At 37.6% G+C, this 20,470-nt stretch overlaps 2 protein-coding genes across 4 annotated transcripts in view; one reads left to right on the forward strand and one right to left on the reverse strand.

The window, feature by feature from the left end:
* Positions 1–6,601, forward strand: part of ZC2HC1A (zinc finger C2HC-type containing 1A) — a 40,170-nt gene extending 33,569 nt beyond the window's left edge. For all 3 annotated transcript variants that reach the window (XM_068396468.1, XM_068396469.1, XM_068396470.1), the window contains 2 exons: positions 1,123–1,230; positions 1,928–6,601. In XM_068396468.1, coding sequence (XP_068252569.1) covers positions 1,123–1,230; positions 1,928–2,114 — 295 coding nt within the window. In that variant the 3' untranslated portion in view covers positions 2,115–6,601. The remainder of the gene's footprint in view (positions 1–1,122; positions 1,231–1,927) is intronic.
* Positions 6,602–10,959: 4,358 nt separating this feature from the next.
* Positions 10,960–18,583, reverse strand: IL7 (interleukin 7). The gene is made up of 5 exons (XM_068397205.1): positions 18,454–18,583; positions 18,162–18,304; positions 14,370–14,456; positions 13,433–13,585; positions 10,960–11,959 (listed from the first exon to the last, which is right to left on the reverse strand). Exons 1-5 carry the CDS (start codon positions 18,581–18,583, stop codon positions 11,807–11,809), a joined length of 666 nt encoding a protein of 221 aa, XP_068253306.1. The 3' UTR covers positions 10,960–11,806.
* Positions 18,584–20,470: the final 1,887 nt, after the last annotated feature.

The following is a 20,470-nucleotide window of genomic DNA, read 5'->3' on the forward strand; positions in this document are numbered from 1 at the left end:
AGAAAAAAAATCACTTTTGGGTTTTTGTTGCTGATTAGGCTCTTGGTGACTAATTTTTAAAATGGAGTCTTGTTTTAATTAACTGTCCATGAGCCAGTCCCAACTTAGATTTCATTTATGCATCGGTGCTCAAGAATGAGAAGAGAAAAACTTGGTGAGTCATGCACAAGATGTCATAGTCACTGAAGTCTTGCCAAAGAAGAATAAATCCCAGTAAATAGTAATTCTTCTGAGTGATGACGAAAAATTCTGTTCTTAGTCACTAACGATAGAAGGATGCCCCCTCCTGTCTCTTTTTTAGTGCTACTCAGATTTTTCAGGGGATTCTGATGTTTCTCTCCTCATCAAAGCAAACAGTGAGATGTTTTGTATGTTTAGGATGTGCTATTAATTGCATATTGGCTTCTCATAAAACCCATGAGTCTTGAGGAGAGCAGCTTTCACAGCCATGTGGTTATACTCTTGAAGCCAACTTTAAGAACCCTGTGACAGGCTAGAAAAAAAATAGGCCCCAATGCCCAGCTGGATAGACTTTATTTCCTCTTCTCCTTCTATTTATATTTATAAATATAGTATTTATGCTTTGAAGAAAGAGGATCTACAGCATTACCTGCGAAGTATGCATCCTAAATAAAGGCTGTGGCTATGAAGAAAAAAAAGAAGTCTTCTGACTTACTTCATATTGGTCACAAAATACTGATAATATATTATCCTTTCTGTTTTTTATTAAGACCTGCAGTCAGGTGCTCTCTATGTCTCTGAAAGCCCCATGAGTCCTAAGAAGTGACTTTTAGTCTGTCAAGGTAGACATTAGAACATATTAAACAACTAGTAGTGCAGGATCTACCTGTATTTTGGTGTGATAGCAAGTGAAACACAGGAACAGGAAGGGACTTGCTGTTTCATTGAGCTTGTCATTGTAAGATTCAAGTCATACTCAGTCCAAAGCATGCAAGTTCATGTCAAAGCTCTTCTGTCTGCTCCTGTTAGGAAATAGGTTATATTTTTCATACAATTAATTGGTGTGTAGATTGTTGAACTCTTTTAATATCATTTTTAAATGCTTATTCTGGTATATATTTCTGTGTGTATGTAATTCATCAAATATTTATTCTATTTTAGAGGTGCGATAAAAACACGGACATCAACCCCTCCTAGTGTGGCAAGAACCATGAGCACGGGTGCTCTAACAAACAAAAGAAAAACTAGCAATTCAGACAGTTACTCAAGGTAGCTTTTAACTTTGTGGATTTTGTCAGCAATAGAACCTTCATTAAAGGGGAGTACTTATTACAAAAGAAGTTGGGGAAAATATTGTTCTCTGCAGTTAATAGATAACTCATGGTCAATATTATTTGGCATGTTTAAGGTACTCTATATTTTGCATATTTATCATTTAATGGAACACCTTTGTCATCAGCTGTCTCAGGTGTGCACAGAAGACTTAAAAATGTCAAAAACCTTTAGGAGCTGTTGAAAAAATAGGTGAATGTCTTTCAAATGGGAAGTGAGTGGTTCAGTTGAAATTCAATGAAATTTGCATGCTAAGCACACAAATTGTCTGATGTCTGCCCTTTTAAAGAGTAGGATAAAAATTGTATTGCTGTTTTAGCCTTTCTTGTTTTGACAATCTAACTTTTAAGTTTTCAAACACTCTAGTTAATCTAATTAGTGAATCAAATATTCGATCCTGCTCCTAAAATTTTGGTGGTTTTTGTTTTCTTGCAGGGAAGGGAAGGTGGGTATCTGGACATAAGTAGGGGAGTCTGGCTAGAGTTATAAGGTATACCACTGTAAATAAAAAAGGAAGTGTAAGCATGAAAATGACAGTAACAATAGCAGTAATTCACTGCAAGGATTAAAATTATTGTGTATCAGTAATACTGAACTGAGTTACACAGAATGTTCTTTATCTGGGGATTTTCAGGTCTGACAGTAAAATTGGGTATGACAGTGGACACTACCCATCCTCAGTCAATGGAGGAAGTTCAAAAAGCAGTGAAGGAAATTCACCTGTGCAGTTATCAAAGTTCTGCCATGAATGTGGAACAAGGTATCCAGTGGAATGGGCAAAGTTTTGCTGTGAGTGTGGAATTCGAAGAATGGTTGTGTGAACACATTCTTAAAAGCAAAAAGAAAATGAGAAATCAGAAGCATCTGCTATGTACTGCTGCATGGAAAGCTAGAGCACTCCTTCCAGTTAGACTTCATGCTGCAAACACGTTGAAACATCATATTGTAATTTTCTGAGTGCAATCTTCTGGTCACACAGTTATTTATAAACAAATATATATACTGTATATAAAAACAGGAGGTACCTAAAACTATGCCATTCAAGGAAATACTCTAATCTCTGTTGGAAATATTTAAAATTAAGGTAAAAATGTGTTAACTTAGGTAGCAGAAGTGGTTCAATGTTATTTTTCTTGTAAATCCTATTAGATAAAGGATTATTTAAATCACTTATGTAGGTTAATACTTACCTATAGGGACCTAGCCATGAAGAACTTAGGCTTCATAAGTTTCTCTGTGGAGTCATTTCCTTCATATGTGACATAACTTAGATGCTATGTTCTTAGTGAAAACAATGTGAGCAACTCCTTGTGAATTCCTAGTTAAAAGTGCAAAAAGTCTGGATCCCTTTAAACACTTTTAACAGTAATATCCTAATTGGACTTTCCAGTTACTTCCTAGGATTTTTTAAAGAATCAAAGTGGAAAAACTACCTGAGAATTCTGTTCACATGTAAGAAGAAAAACAAGATTTTTGTTTGTGGCTTTACATGTTCTGTTTTTATGTAGTTATAAGGACAAATATGATATCATCATTTTATTAAGTTCCTTTAGTTCAGAAATATTTGTCTTCCTCATCCTGTGCCTCACCATGACTAGCATATCTAAAAGTTTTGTGCTTTTTGTATTTAAAGGTTTCCAAAGGTCCCGCTCCTTTTTTCTCTTCCCTCATTTCCTGAAGGAGAGACAAAGTCTATGCTTATCCTACCTAAATGTTGAACTCTTATTTTGAAAACAGCCTTCTTGGTGTATCCAATACAAAAAAGAGTTCCACAGAAATGTATGTTATTAGAACAGTAGAACTTGATGTAAGTAGTGACTGGTTTTTATTTATTCCTGTGCAAATAGCACAGCTTTTTTTACCTTTAACCTTTTTTTTTTTCCCCCCCCAATCTTGTGTACTCTTGGGCTCTGAACAGCAGCCTCTTGAAGTTAGTAACAGACTTCACATTAATTCATTGGGAAAAAGGGTCAGGCCCTGGAAATTATTGGGTTTTTTATAAATTACACAGGATATTAAAACCATTCACAAGCCGAATCACTTAACTTGTGTCTGATGTAGTAATTTGTTTTGTGAAGTTTTGCTGTGAAGTACTGGCACCATCTTAGTTACACGTGAAAGGACAATCTGAAAGAACTTAATTGTGCCTTTCCCACAATAAATACACTGTTCTTGTCAGAAATGGTTACTTTCAGCTCACAAACACTATTAGTATCAATTCATGTAATTTCTTTGTCACTTATGCAAAATATAATGTAGTGTTCCATAACAGTATTATGATCATTGTTTGCATTTTAGAAACTTGTGATTATTTTCAATGGGGCCAATTTTGCAGAAAGCATGACTGAAGAAAAGCATTTCCAAAGCAGGTACCAGGCTTGGAGGATAAGAGATTTAAGAGACTTGATGTAGTCATGTTGCAGGCCACAAACTATTGATATTTTAGAATTAGTTCAATGGTGTAGAATTGTCTTAACACTTTTTATACAAAATTAATTTTAGAAATTATCCTTCGTTCAGTGTAGTCTTGTTTTATTAGAATTTGCGTAAGCTGGCTACTGAGCATGGTAGGATGGATGACTGGTAATGATAGTTAGAACTGACAAATCTTAGCCAAATTATGTTCTAGGTAGTTTAGGTTCCAGGATCCATGTTTGGGCACATTCATATCTGTACTTGGAAACATTGGAATCCTGCATCCTTTGCATGGATAAGCCTGCTTTAGAAAATTTGCTTTGGACTTGGGCCCTGGAGGTCTGCAGACTGAAGTATTGCAAGCTGAGTGGCCATCAGCAAAGATACAAGTCCAGAATAGGTTTGATCAGTTAGTGAATCTACTGAGGAACCAGTTGCTTTATCTGACGTGATGAATTTCCAGTTCCTGTTTCAGCTGGAAAAATGTGTTTTACCATTTATTGAAAACGCTTTCTACAAAGGGAAATTTTAGTAAGGGAAGAAATGTCTTCCACGTTTTCTAGGATTTCTGTAACTGTAGAAAAAAAAACATTGACTGTTTCTCCTTTGAATTGTAGGTGGCAGGTTTCCTAGTTTTAAATCAATCCATATACAGTTACCGTAATTTCTGCTTTTTGAGCTGTTTGTGTAACTCTTTGCTTCCAATGCAGCATTTAGTAAATTACTCGAGTGACACATCATTTACTTTATTTACACTTACATGGTTTATAGCAAGGACTAGACAGGGAGTTAACCTGAACTGAAAGAAGAATTTTAAAAAGATATCCTGATTTTTTTCATTTGGCCTTTCAAGAAGGTCTACTGAAACATAAATGACTGTTGATAGTAACATTGGATAATGTCGATGTGTTTGAATCTACAATAAAGATAAGCAGACAATGAAAATATATGCAGTTTATTACTGTAAGTGAGACTATTGGAGACCTAGTATGTTTTACACTTTTATCAACTAGTTTTGGTACTGAATGACTTAGGTTTCTAAAGTCTTTGATGTTACAGACCAGAGACTGTATTACACAGGTTATCAGCACAGATCGCTGTAATTCCATCTCAATGGAATGTTTGTTAGGAAATAGTACATTTGTTTTCATAATGCACCTGCAGAACTGAATATGGGAAACAAATTTGTTATATTTAAATAAAAAATAGACTGTTAAGGGAGATGGACTCTGAATTTTGAATCTTTAGGTACATTACATGTGTCAGGAAGTTCTCAGATTTAATTTATTAACAACCTAGGTCCAAACCTTCTTGCCCTAGTCTTCCTCCCTGCCTTTATGCCTTGGTTTTCATGGGAGGAAAACCCATGGATGCATATACTGAAAGGAGAATGTTCCAAAATGTCTCAAGAATCCAAATATTGATAGTTACAGAATCACAGAATCAACCAGGTTGGAAGAGACCTCAGGGATCATCGAGTCCAGCCGTTGCCCTGACACCACCCTGTCAACTAGACCATGGCACTAAGTGCCATGTCCAGTCTTTTCTTAAACACATCCAGAGATGGTGACTCCACCACCTCCCTGGGCAGCCCATTCCAATGTCTAATAACCCTTTCTGAAAAGAAATTCTTCCTAATGTCCAACCTGAACCTCCCCTGGCGAAGCTTGAGGCTGTGTCCTCTTGTCCTATCGCTAGTTGCCCGGGAGAAGAGGCCAACTCCCACTTCACTACAACCTCCCTTCAGGTAGTTGTAGATGGCAAAATATTGATAGTTGTGAAGATACAACCCCTAGATTAACTATGCACCGCTGATGCACTACACTGATGAGTCTAAACTTAGCTGGTGTCATCTCCTGGATGCCTTGTTGACAGATTTTTAACTTAAAAACATAAATTCCTTAAGAGTTCATGTGTAGAATTAGATGATACGATTACTCCATATAGCATCTGTCTTTCCAGTTCTCTCTCTCTGTGTGTGTGTGTGTGTATATATATATATATATATATATATATGGGGTGTGCACATGAGCACACATGTATTTTGTGAGAACTCATAAGTTATACAAATGTTAAAAGTTGTTTCATTAAAGCAAAATAGATACAGAACAGGACTGAATGCTACTGGAGGATTGTAAAGTCTTAGACAGTAGACTAATGTAGTTACTGTCCATTTAAAGTGAAATTCATTGATGTGATTATTATAATGATTTCTATACCAATGGCTGACCCTATGACAGACTTTCTTTTACTGTATGCTACTCTATCTTCCTAATGTGCTTACTAAGGTTCTTCCATTACATTTAAAAAAAAAAAAAAAGTCAAAAGGTAAAATTTCATCTAAAGAAACGAGGAGAAGGTTGTTTTTGAGGTCTGGCATGAGGGTGTTTGCATTCCCATTCTGCTTCTTTGGCTATCTGTTTGGCTACAAGGGACATCTCTGTGCCAGAAAGGAGCACACGATGATTGAAACTATACTGATGTAAGTGCAATGGAGTTACAAAAAAATACCAGCTTCACTAGTAAAAACAACATAGCATAAGGCTTAATCTTTATATGATGTATCTTACACAGTTTTATATTTATGCATGGTACTCACACCCTAGGTAGTTTCAGAACTGGAATCCCTAAATATACATCAACTTAAATATATGGTTATATAGAAAGTTAAATCCTCAGTCTTACACACCACTCCAGGGAAGTGGGCAGGGGGAGGTGCTTTACCACCATTTCAGCTTGTACCTATGAAATTTTTGAAATTTGCCAAAGAGACTTGAGCCATTAAACTCCCCTGAGCAGATTTGAGAAGCTCAACCTGCTGGGTTCCTTGGCCGGGAAGGGAACGGCGGTGTCTGGGGAGCTCTCCATGGTGCTCTGGGCACTGATCCTCTTCGTGCAGCACTGCAGGCAGCAGCTGCTCAAGCTCTTCCACGTGTGCTGCAGGTAGCGAGGTTCACAGCCTAGTAACTCCAAAGTGTGTTTTACAACCTGACCCAATCTTCAAGCATCATGGAAGTTCTTTATCACCTGAGAGAGACTAGCTCCTAATTCACCATTGCGACTGAGAGTTAATGCCTGAAATGCAGTGTGCAAAGAGAACAGTTTCATGATACGTGCTTATCAAATCAGTAGAAGGAGGTATGACTGCAGTAGTTTAAATAAACAAGGTGTGTAGCAGTGCACACTGATGTAGGCTATGTAATTAGTCTGAGTATAAAATGAAATGGCATTGTCTGTGTATTGCAAAGTTCTCAAGAAGTGCTAGTTTCCATTGCATAGACTGTATATGTGCAAAGAACAAACTTGTTACAAGTTTTTCTTAATCTCGACTGACAAATCTGTGTTCTGTAAGAGCAATTTTTACCACTTTAATTCTTTTCAGTTTAACTAAGCTATGAATATATATGGGTTCTATGACAGGGTAGATTTTTCATCTTTGGTGAAATCAGTTTTGGTGACTCTGGTGAAAATAGTTGTATTGCCTTTCAAGTACAGCTCATTCCAATTTGTGATGGTTTTGTTGCTGGGGGGTTTTTTTCCAACTCGCTGAGTAAGGTTTGAGTTACCTAATTGTGGTGGTGGAGGAAATGTTAGGTGAAAGATTCTCTAACTGTATTCACCAATTACTTAGTTGATACTTTCTTTCCAATATTCACAGTGTAAGAGGTTACTTTGCATACTAGTTTGTTTGGTGGGGTTTTTTTGGTTATGTCATTCCAGAATATGCATTTTTGGAGGATCCTGTTTAGCTCCGTTCCATTTCATGTTGCCAGAAAACAGGCTATTCAGATTTTCTTTTAAATAATTAGTGTCTCTTCTTTACAAAAGTAATCAATAGGGAAATCATATTTCTCCAATGTGAACATTAGCTTTTGAGTCAGCAAATCAAATATTCAGTTTAATATAGCTGAATATTGACCTTAAGTTCTAAATAATAGTGCATGGTTTACCATAGTTCTATATTTGTATTTGGATTTCTGGCAGAAGTGTGAATGGATTTGGGTCTGATCTGTAAAGTGTTGAGTATTCTACGACTGTTACAATACCTACTTTATATGGTTGCTCTAACTCTTGGTGTTCATCCTTCATATCATACTTACTATGTATCTTCTGAAGTTTATTTATTGATGTTCCATGTTTTTAAATAAAGTGTTCCTTTGTGCATTTGAGGTGATTTGTCAGCATTGCATTTATTGTGTTTGCCTTGCCCCTCAGTACGTCGAATATTTGTGTTTCTGAATATCCAGTGGTTTTTTTTCAGAATTCCTGGATTTGTTTGCATCTTATTTGGTATATTATGTTTATTTTAAATTGTCAGTTATGTTTTAATTAATAAATGTAAATCACCACCTAATGCTAATTTGCCACTTGTTAACAATAAAGCTAATATGCCAGTAAAACTTTGTGATGCACACATTTTTGTAGCCAAATGTGAAAATGTCTTAAAATAGCATAGGAATAGGTAACATCGTTTCAACCTTATAAATATTGTGATGTCTTTGGTCTCAAGTACACCAGACCTGATGTGATGACCATCCACTGTCTTCTCCTAGTGGCTGGGAGAGAACCCACTTCGTTATTCTTTCCAAAGGACAGGTTTTTTTAATTGACTTGCGAGACGAGATTTGCATTCCTCAGTCACCTTGAAAAATATACCAGATATTTAAATCAGTGTGATCATAAAAGTTGATTCTCTGTCTCTGCTTTTTCCCAACTATATAGAGAGTGTAGTTTATATAGATGCTCTCACTGTGATACCTGTAGTAAATAATTTCTTCTTTTTTTTTTAAGGCGGCTGTAAGGCATATGATGTAACCTAAGCTTGATCTGGGTTTGCTCTCCTTCATGAGGTTAGAGCGCTGTTTTGTTGATTAAATGATTAAGCAGAAAAAAAAAAGCAGCAGTTACATTTTTCCTGTGAAGTTGATTTATGTGAGCAGAAATCATAATAAGGGTTTGGGTTCCTGATTTTTTTGGCTAAATAGAGATGAGTAGAGATGGATTCCTCTTTTCTGTCCTCTTTTTAGGGGGAAGTTCCTCCTACTGGCCTCTTTTGTTTGCTTCACCACACCCTCTTCAGAGGAAGGCAGATACATTTTCCCTTCATTCTGGATGAAATTCATTTATGTGCCAAGAGTCTGCAAAATCTCTTGTCACCACTGAGATTCCATGATGGCCCTCAGGCTGGCTTCCTCTTTGTTCTAGTTCACCATGAACCATTCTAATCAGAGAGCAGGAGAAAACGAACGAACAAAAAAACCCAACCAAAGCCTAAGTAGCTGCTGAATGAAACCTGTCACAGAGCCAACATCTCTTTTTCTCAGCACAAAGCTGAAGAGATGGAACTGGAAGGAAACATAACCAGCCAGAAGAGGTTTACTCCTGCATCTTTAGCTAAAGAACTACAGCTGTAAAGACCTGTTTGATGGTGTGAAGTGAGATTTGAACATTCTCTTCCAGTGGCCTTCCTTGATCTGGCTTCCTAAACACCAGAAATAATTCTTTCTCATTATAAACCACAAAGCACCTAACTCATTCTTGCTGTTAGAAATGTGCAACATTATCTTGCTCACAGGGGTTAGTCACCCCTTTCTGCTTTCTCATCCTTTGCAACAATAATGCTAAAATTCTTTTTACTAAATACCTAGATTATCTTCCTTTGCCACCTTCTCATAAATTCCATGTATTTCTAAATCGTGGTTTTGACCTACTCATATTTCTTCTTTGCAGTGGCCAAATAAATAAATAAATAAACAGAAGTGGCAGGGAGGTAGGTGTGGTGGTGATAGACTGCAAGATTTTCACCCCTTCGCCCATTCCTGCAGAGCAGTTTATTGTTGTCACATTTACAATTTCAGGAGACACCAGAGAAGGTTCTCAAATGAAAGGAACAAATCAAAAGAGCACAAGTCACTGCATTCAGCAGTTAGTCTCTTCATGTAAGTGGTGACTCAGGAAATTTGGCAGTAAGAATCAGGCAGGCAGGCTATTTATTAAGAGAAGCAATCAGATTTCATAATCACTCCATTAAAATTTCTGCTGTGGATCTGACCTTGGTCTTTCCCAAGGATAGGCCTGAAACTGCTTGATTTGCCTCAAGATTTAAGTTGTGGGCAGCTGCTTAAAGTCATTTAAGCTGACTAAACTTCTAGTTTCATAGTAGCTGATACTGCATCTGTTGTTTTTCTTTTCATTCCCACTGACCTTTCCTTGCCAAGTGGATCTTAGGAAATAAATCTTGGCTTTCCAACTGTTCCTGAATTTCCAAAAAAAAAAAGCAACTGTTCTTCAGTCTCAGAGACAAATGTAATCCTTAGTCTCCTGGGACTTCTTTCCATAGAAGGGATTTCCAGAGAAGTCCTTACAATAGTGGTTACATTCTCTTATCTGCAGTATGATATTGGGAAATGTTTTCCTTCCCTATTGCATAAGAGTTATGGGTTGGGTCTGCAGGGTTTTTTTTAGTGTTTGGAGTTAAAGTTGCAATCTCTTACATCAAAAGCTAAAGACCATACGTGAAAGTCTCAATCACAGTTTTACAAAGATACTACTCCTACCTCAAGAAGTCTCTTCACCATAAATAGATGGGAGGTTGGAGGGGGTAGTATTCCAGGAAAGCATAACAGTATGTTTGCTTTCCTCGTAACCTCTTCCCTCACCATTAGCAGTAGGGCATGCTGGGTTTCATGGATTCAGTGCAGCAGATCTTATTCCAGTCAAAGGAGATCTGTACAGTTCTTTGAAGCACATTCCACTGTTCTTTCAGGTCTTTGTTCTGAATGCCAAAAAAATTTAAGAGTAGTTCCACAGAAAATTTCTTTTAGCACAGATACAACAATGTATGTTACCTTACTCTGAACCAGGAAACGACAGGCTGACTTAACTAAAGATTTCCTAAAATGTTTAGTCCAAGGCAGATAGCTGGTATGGAAATAGCTACCTAAGCTGGTCAGGTTATAAGCAATTAAGAAATAGGTATTTTATAAGGGGAAGTTCCAAGCAGCTGGAGGTGACATTACCAGCTGTGCTTTTCATGACTAGCTGTTAAAAAAAAGCCAAAAACAGAGTAATGACACCCAAAAAGTCAACAGCCCAATTCCATAGAAGACAAATATTTTATTACCAAAGGAGTTATAATATCAAAGTAAGAAACTGCAAGAGTTATAAACAACTATAAAAATACTTCTATTTATCCAAAATTAAATATGAACATTTTATTAGTTAAATGCCAATATATTATTCTCTGAAAATATTCACACATTTTAAGGCACGTTTGTCTAACATGTTGAACACGTTATATAAAATAATTGCATATAAGAAATCACAATCATCTGAAGGGAAGAAATTCTGACTCCTCCTGCAGCTAACTCTAGGATAACCAGATACATAAGGCTCGTGCTCTTTCCAGTCAGCTGAACAAACAGGCATCTCCTTTTTCGCCTTCCACTGGTCTCGCTGTCTTGCCTCTACTTCAGCCAGCAAAAGTGTGCTACATCTCTCAAAAATCAGTACCCTTCCTAAGTTTTTCAAAAAGTTAACCTTTTGCCTGTTTTTCCAAACCTAAATCAGTTTGCAGACCCATGAGATATCCACGGTGAAAACGTTATTGCATCAGCAGAACAGACCCAAGATCAGCTGCTTGTTTGGTAAATTGTTCCTTTTGGTCCTTGATGTGGTTTACATAGGTATAAAGAAACCAGCTACTTTTCCATACTGTTTTCTCCACCTGCAGCTTGTAAGATGTTTTTATAAATTGCAGTAGACGTATAAGTAGATCGCTTTCATATGACGGTATTATAAAGTTAGTCGAAAGATCAGAAAATTCAGAGTAGTTTCCAGAGCAGGAAGGTGGGACACAGCCTTCTGCAGAGTTCTTTGTTTCAAACACTGGTCTTCTATTTCCATTTCTTGGGCTTCAGCAGCTTGGTTTAGCCGTTTCTGCTTATTCCATCTCCAGGAAAAAGGTACAGTAGCTTTCCATCAGAATTCTGGCATAAAGTGGTCATATAAGTGAGCAGAGTTACTCGCAGAATGCATATAAAATGCAAAGATACCAAGGAATGTCACTTTGAAAGAAAAGAGCAGGATTCACTAGGAATCACCTAGAAATTATTTTTTCAAATTTATTCCAGCAGGATCGGAGGCTAGATATATTTTCTTTCAGTTCACACAATTCTTGATTACATTTCTTTTTGGTCTGTTCACCTGGTTCTGTATCTTCTTTACTATGTGTATTTACCTGCATGCAAACCTGAAAAAGAACAGTTTGTGTTGTTAATTGAGAAGTGCTTATTCTTCTCATATAGACATCTTTTAAAACAAACTGATGCAATTACATCTGAATAAATAATGGAGGTACCTTACACGGTAATTAAGCCGGAAAGCTGGGCTACTCACAAAACGTGCTGTGGCAGTACACAGCCTGCATCCCTCTGATGTTCTCACGCTGAGCACAGCCCTGCCGCCTCCCCTGCCCACCAGACTGGGAGAACGCAGCTTTAACACACAGCAAATATGGACAGCTGAAACTAGCGTGTGCAACTGAGAACATGTACATCCTCTGTCAGTGGTTTAAAATTTATCCTCCATTATTTGAAGTACTGGAAAAATAAAGCCAATTAAATTGTGAGCCAAACTTCAAAGGATAGGAGTACACGTGTGGTACCTTGAGACTGGTGGAAAAAGACAGACCTGTTCCCGGGGGTTGGTGCTGTGGCCTAGTGTTCAGGATCTGACCCAGAGACAAGATGACTGTGGGTCTTGTCCGTATTCAATGACTGTTCATGATTTTTACCAAATTACTTTAATTGGCCTTTAAATAAAACCAGGCATCCCCAAGGTTAGGCAAGAGTTTCAAGGGTGACACTCTTTGACTTCTATGACTTAACTGGGTTACCTTTTGTGGTAAGGCAAACATTGGATTCACCACAGGTGGCTAAACAAAATATAAACACCAACATTACTTTGAATATCTGGCCCTAGATTATAGGAGTTCCTCCATTTCAAGGAGAAAAAGAATGAGTTAAATGCAGCCTTCAACTATTTAAGCCAATCATAAAGAATTATATCCTTTGGTGCCTATGGGGAGGCTTTTTGATGTTGGTCAATATTTTTGTGTTCAATGGGTAACTGTGAGCCATACTTAAAAGAATGCTTTTCCTTTGTTATGGCAGTCTGTAGATCATTGCACTAGATTTGAGTGACACATGAAAGATCAGATTCTGCCAATGACTAAAAATCCAAGTCTTTTCATATTTAACTGTTCTTGTTGAGTTTGAGATATTGTGGTTAAAATAAATATCAAAGGGATTATGGAAAGGAGAGAAACTCCCACTAATTTTTTGTTGAAACAAACCAAATTAAACATTAATCTTAAGGTAGAACCCCAATGAGAAGTAACAACTATGATTTTATACACTAGAGAAGTTAAAAGGCCTTCTCCGCACAGCTGTGGTCTTTGTCTTTTACTGGAGGTAATACTCAGGTATTTCAGTACTGAACCAGAGCATATATCTTCAGAATGGACTTCCAGATCATTGCCTTATTTAGTCTTTGCACTGATCTTAATGTCTGTTACAAGACATATGCTATACAGAGCAAAATTCATCATGTATAATGTGCATTATAGTTGTACCTTTGAGATGTAGACACGATACTCTGTGTTGAACAGCTCTAAGGAATAAGTCATACTTCCAATAAGCTGTAGACCATCACTACCACTCACCTTTTCTTTTTTATGTCTTTCACATTTGCACTGTAGAACCTGTAACGTCCCACATGAGACTAATGCTGCTTTCCATCTAAAGTCTTTGCTGATTTTTTGCTTATGAAAGAATTTGAGCATATTGCATGCCATACTCTGTAGTGATTCTATTTCCTGTAAAGAGAGCAAGAAAAATACGTCCTGAAAAGTCTGCGCACCATTAATTCTTTATAATATTGGTTTGTCTTTAAAAAAAGCTCCATCAGTTACTGTTAGTTTCTTTTGCTTTCATAGTGCCAATCTTTTCCAATAAAACACATGACTAATCTGACCTACCTGCCATCTCTTCAAAATATTTAAAGTATCAATTTGGAGTAGTAATAATAATAGCATAAGGATGTTAGGGAGAAATCATAGCCATAATGAAATCAGTTAGGGAAACAGTGAATGATTTTTGGAGTCAGTCCTTTTATCAAGTCATGATAAAATTCGCAGCAACAGCTGACAGTTGTGCTTTCTGTCATTTGAGCTCTGCCAAAACGATTACTTTTAAAGCTTTCGGACCTGAAATGAAAAGCTTAGTCAATACAATGTTCTGTAGAAAAATGAAAACAGATGTTGGGAAATTTTTATGTTTACTTCCATTGGCAAAATAAAATAAGTTTTTTGTACTATTTTGGCAAAATAAAATAAGTTTTTTGTACTATTTTGGAATAGTAGAGAAAAAAAGCATTTCTTGGATATGGAATCACTTAATATTTTAATTTTAAAAATATCAATTTACTTGACAAATTGCGTGATTCTAAATTCAAAAAAGGAACAACCCTGAATATCATGATTTGACTATTAAAAGTTAACATTACTCTCTATCACAATATGTTATTCAGGGACTGGACTGTACAAAGAACCCACTTGAGTTTGTATTCTCTAAAGCAAATTCTGATAAGTTAATTTTTACCTGAGTATCGTTGCAGAAAAACACTTTGCTATTTTCATGTTTTTTATTCTTGCAGCACCTGTCACGATACTCTGCAGACATATTTACCTGTAAAATATCATATATGTTTAAACATGGAAGTACTTTTAATCAAGTGAGCCAAGTTTCTCACTAACAGCTGGCAGAACACTAAATTGTTCTGTAGCATCTCCTCAGGTGTAGGAGGGTCAGTGTACAATTCTGAGCTTTTCCTTGGCAAGCAGGCAGAGAAAACCCTAATCCAGCTACAGTTTCTAAAGGTATTCACAGAATCACACAGAATCACAGAGTGGTTGAGGGTGGAAGGGACCTCTAGAGGTCAGCTGGTCCAACTCCCTGCTCAAGCAGAGCCACCTGAAGCCAGTTGCCCAGGACGATGTCCAGGCGGCTTCTGAATATCTCCAAGGAGGGAGACTCCACAACCTCCCTGGGCAACCTGTGCCAGTGCTCAGTCACCCTCACAGTGAAAATGTGTTTTCTGATGTTCAGAGGGAACCTCCTGTGTTTCAGTGTGTGCTCAGTGTGTGCTCTGGTCTTGTCACCAGGCACCACTGAGAAGAGCCTGGCTCCATCCTCTTTGCACCCTCCCTTCAGGTATTTCTATACATTGATGAGATCCTCCTGAGCCTTCTCCTCTCCAGGCTGAACAGTCCCAGCTCTCTCAGCCTTTCTTTATTGAACAGATGCTCCAGTCCCTTAATCATCTTCATGGCCCTTTCCTGGACTCTCTCCAGTAGCTCTGTATTTCTCTCGTACTGGGGAGCCCAGAACTGGACACAAACCTATTCATTTTAGACCTTCATGTTCTATCAAATTACTTGGTTCTTTGGCATTTTAAAATGTACAGGAATATTTAAATTTTACACAGACATCAAATACAATGTTAGTCCATGTTTGTCTCAAAAAATACATGCCCCAGGCATCTAAACAGATTGTAGCACTCACTTCGCATATGCACTAACAGAAGGTGTCCTAAGCAATATCACTTGCTCCCTTTGCGTGACCATAATCTTTTATCAATGGTTTATTTTCTGGTTCTTTTTTTCTTCTGCTTTCACACTTGTCATCAAGATGACAACTGAACCCAGCTCAACAAAATTCCTTCGCTTTCCTCTTCAGCCTGTATCCAGATAACCTAATACAACTAGAAGGGCTTTAAAAAAGGCAGCTCATGAAAATATTGTGTTAGATCTCCTCAATTAGGTGTGCATATGAACACATTAGACAATTCTTAAAGTTTTTCTGTAAATTTTTGTGTAATATTGCCTGTTTTTCAGAAGTTCACCCAAGATGAATAGAACTTCATCCAGGAAGTGTTTTCAAAACGAAGAGTTTTGAGAGTCAAATATTCACTGACCAAAAAAAAAAAAAAAAAAACACCAAAAAACCCGAAAACAACAACATTTGGAAGATAATGCATATCTCTGCTTGTACCACAACAGAATGAAGTTTTGCTGCAGTCACACAGAACCAAGTTTTAAAAATAAATAGATAAATAAATAATCACCCTAAAACTTATATATTTGTGGCTTCATTTGCTAACTGCTAAGGGATTTACCCATTCTCACTGACTTCCTCAGATTATCTTTAGTATAATATACAGTAAACATTTCTGAAGGCAGGTTATTGGCTGTGACTAAAGCAACCTAAGGGAAATCCTGGCCTCAGAAAAGGCATTAGTGACAATCAAATTAACTTATGGAGGTGTAGTATATAACCCACTAGTCACCTCCGTAACTGCCTCCAAACATCAGGCTGAGGGACTGAAAGTTATTGACTTTGGCTCTGCGATTGCAGGAAAGTGCCTACTGGGCAGCTACTATCAGCCGAACAGCATGTCCATAATATTTTCTGTTCAGTTATAGTGACAAGACTATGCACTGATTTTACATAGAAGACAAATGAATCTCTCTTAAACTGGGAAAAATAAAGACAGGAAAAATGAAGAAACTTGCACAGTAGTTGCTTGTACATGCCTATTCCAGGAAGTAAAAGCTTCAGAGTTCAGTATTCCCATTACCTTTCACAAACATTAATTCATTAAGGTTTTATTTTTTTATTTATTTAACTGGATAACAGTTTTAGTTCTCATACAGTCTCCTAAAAAACTCTATCTCCTAAAAAACTCTATAATATTTATTACAATAAAAAAGAAAAAGATTTTCAAAATGTTTGTGGAAGAATGGTGTTGCTCCATTCAAATCCTTGATGGCACCCTGTGCACCAAGTGCATCAAGCTCCATCCAGGAATTGGGCAGTGGCAAGGTATTGCCACCTCCATCCAAGGACACCGCCCCAGCTTCCCTGACCCTGCAGCTCCAGCAGAGCTGTGATGCGCCTCATGGTTCTCCACCACAGGAAGACAGCAGGATCTGCCTCCCAGAGGCTGTTATTCCAGCCATATTTTTTTTTCTTATAGGTCAGCTATCCTATAACTGCTCACCAAGGGAGTTTATTTTTCTTCTCTAAGAAACACTTGTCTTTGTCAGAAATAAGATGACAAACTAAAGGGGCTACTTATCTGTTCTAATATGTTCAACTTCGGTGCACTGTTCAGGATAGTAGAATCATCAAACCGAGCACTACCAAGTCCACCACTAAACCATGTCCCTAAGCACCACATACACACGTCTTTTAAATACCTCCAGGGGTGGTGACTCCACCACTTCCCTGGGCAGCCTGTTCCAATGCTTAATAATAAGCCAATAATCTCAACAAACACAACATGATCAGAATGTTTTTGAAGATTAAATGATCATTCCCTGACCCTAAAGGTATTTTGTTTCCAGATGAGGGCTGATGTGTCTTGGTAGAGAAAGGTTGGAAACCACTAGCATAATGCTCTGAAAGATGGTGGTGGATCGTAAGTGTGAAGAAATGCAATGGCTCCTGATTCCACCTCTGGAAAAGCCCTGTATATCACTTGCATTTCATTCAAATAGATCTTGATTTAAGACTGCAACAGAACGTGAGTTCTCGTTTAGTGACAAAATGTCAGAAAAATCCCATTTTCATAGAAATGCCTCTGCTAATCCAACTATGGAAAGTGCTTTCTCCCATGAAAGTGTTTTTGACAGATGAATTTAATTGTTAATAATTCATGATGAAGAGTTGGAAGGTAGGTTTCGGGCATAGATGGGTAAACTGTTATGATACTGTTTTGCAAAACTGTAAAAAATCTGGCTGATAAAGCCATAATGGAGGAGATTTACAACTGAGAAGTTTTTCTCTGCTGCCATCTAGGGAAGTTGATTCTTTGTTGGGTAAACAAGATATATTAGTAGGTAAAATACAAAGAAACCTTCATTGTCATATGAATTTTGTGTCTGTGCATTTGTATTCAATGGACAACATAAAACTTCAGTCAAGAAGTCTACAATTAGTAGAACAAATTACAGGTTGTGTAATGCTTTTGTCTCTTGATAAGAAGACATAAACAGAAGTAGTCATGAAATTACTTCAGAAAAGAGTACTTTTTAATGTAATGTATTATACTATTTAGGGCCAAATGATACATGTGTCTAACTACATGGTGCACAGCCACAAACACCCGTATCACAGTATTTGTACAGGCAAATAGGCAGCATCCACAGATTTCACAGATTTTAGAAACTGAATTGTCGCACCCCCTCAAATAAAGCCACCATTCCAGGATAATGTGTGATTTTAAATTGGTCTTTTATCGTATGTTAACATTAGAAATTTTTTTAATTATTATTTGTTATCATCTAAAAATAATCAACATTTTTTGAAAGCCCGAGAGCTATTACCTACCAGCTCATTGATATCGTGGCTTAGTATATTCTCATACTTCACGCGGATATCAGTTGTTTTATTTCCCGTTGCACAGCTAGATGAATTCACTGGAGACAGAACAAGGAGCAGTGGCAGAACCCGAAAGATAGATCTAAAAAAGGCTGGATTACAAGAAGAGGAGTTAAGTACATATTAAATGCCATAGAGTGTACGCTGTATTAACAGATACATTCTGTAATCTGTTAAAATAGTTTAAAAAGGATTCAGCTCCAGATTAAGACACTATTTGGGTGTCTAAACTCCCTCATACTCAAGGATGATTTAGCCAGCGTGGTTAAGAGCCTACAGCTACTGAGCTGACCAGCCAGTTGGTGTCTGCTTGGGCTGAATTCATCTCCAGGCTTCACTGCAAGCGTTGACAAGGTCTCTCCATTGCCCATAATTGGACCATAACCTCCTAGTACATATGTGGACAAGTAAGTGCCTTAGTCAAATAGGTGTAGACATTCAAGTGTCTTAATCTGCAGCTGAATCTCATCCTAATTGTCCATTTTTCATATGATAAATTCTAGAAATGCCCATGAACACATCTTTACGTCAAAAGTGTGTTTAAACACATTTTCAGGCTGACCAAATGTACAAATCCATACTAGCAGCCATAACATGAGACAAGGCAGCAACACACCCTTCTCTGCAAGATTTTTGCAATCTTTTGGAGCAAATCTCACTGCCCCTCACTTTGTTTCTCCCTTCAGTGGACCATCTTGCTTTGCTCAGACCCCTGGTCTTCTGTCCTTGCATGACATAGATTCATAGAATCATAGAATGGTTTGGGTTGGAAGAGACCTTAAAGATCATCTAGTTCCAACCCCCCTGCCACAGGCAGGGACACCTTCCACTAGACCAGGTAAACACATCCAGGAAAATACGAGTTCTGTAAGGATGGGCAGAGAGAGAAGACCAAATTATCAAAAGAGCCTGAAGCAACTGAACAGGGTAACTGAAGGCTGCAGGAGACTGGGTACATGACAATGTTGGGATTAGGAAACTCATAATTGGACTCTGGCCTACAGCTAGGCTGGCTAGGATGATGCTTAAATGGAAGGTTTTGGAAAAAAAACACAGCTAGAAATTTAGGCTGAAGGATTAATTAGCAAAGATCACAGCAGTTCCTGGACTAGTATGAGCTGTTTCTACCCATCTCTGCTACTCGGTAAGAACAACAACTGCATACAGAGTAACTGTGGGGCTGCAGTCAGGAAAGGCAGAAGGGATGCCCTGACCCTAGCTGCTACTTTCCTTCTTCTCCAGTGAGGATGGGAGCACTGGGTACATCCAGTTCAGCATTCAGAGATTGCTGTCGCTGGACTTGGGTATCACTAGTAAATCCCAGCCTCAGAGAGAAATCTTGAATAACTAAGAAGAAAAAAATGAAACTTGACCATAATATTTACTGAGCCACCTAACCCCCGTGATGCAAGAACCACAGTCACACCATGAGCTCATCTGCTGTTCAGAGAAACACAGTCCCTCACAGCCCATCCCAGCTGACTCCCACCCCACACTGCCGCTTCAAAGCAGAATGTATACCACTTTTCCTGACTACCAAAGCCTTTTTTTCTGATAGATTACTTGTGAACACGCTGTGATGTACACCTCTGTCCTATTAACAGGACTGGAAAATTTTTACCTGTACAAGCTGAATTCCACAATTATTCTTGTGGCAAGCTGCCTGCCAAATTTTAATGGGAAATTTGATGGCCTGAAAACCAAATTTTCTAACCTTTTCATATACTGATCAGCTGAGGTCTATTAACATCTCAAAAAAATCTAGCCTAAAGAGCTAAATGGATCCTAAATGGATCCTACATGTAGTACATATAAAACCTAGGTAAGGTGAACCTATTATGATCTTCAAGCTCCAAGTGGACACCTGACTTCCACAGAGCTTTACCTTTGTAAATCTCTATGCTACCTGTTCCAAGCAAATTATCAGTTTGTAGGTCTGAGATTTAACATTTTAAATGAAGTTTACAAGAAAAAAATGCAAGAACTCAATTACAGGACAACATTTTTCCGATATAGCATTGTACTTCTTGATTCCAGTGCAAAACAGAGAACTGCAATGCTTTTTCCAAATAACAATGACACAAGCAACTTGTATATGCTGCTTCAAAAACATGCTTCAAAAGACACAAATAACAATCTTCTAAATTAAAATCAATCTAACAGACTCCATCCCCTAAAACGTGGTTTGTGCAGCAACAAGTGGAGACAATAAGTGAAAACTGCAAAGTCACTTCTTTCATTTTTACTTGCTCTGTATT

Source organism: Nyctibius grandis, chromosome 3 (assembly GCF_013368605.1).
Source record: "Nyctibius grandis isolate bNycGra1 chromosome 3, bNycGra1.pri, whole genome shotgun sequence".
NCBI lineage: Eukaryota > Metazoa > Chordata > Aves > Nyctibiiformes > Nyctibiidae > Nyctibius > Nyctibius grandis.

Bases quoted from the DNA above. Each gene is read 5' to 3' on its own strand.
- IL7 (XM_068397205.1), bottom strand. From the start codon at position 18,583: ATGGGCAATGGAGAGACCTTGTCAACGCTTGCAGTGAAGCCTGGAGAT. The intron at 18,305-18,453 runs GTATGAGGGAGT...CTTGTAATCCAG, and splicing joins GCTGGCTAAATCATCCTTGA to CCTTTTTTAGATCTATCTTT. The intron at 11,960-13,432 runs GTGAGTGGTAGT...GTTCTTTTTCAG, and splicing joins AAAGACATAAAAAAGAAAAG to GTTTGCATGCAGGTAAATAC.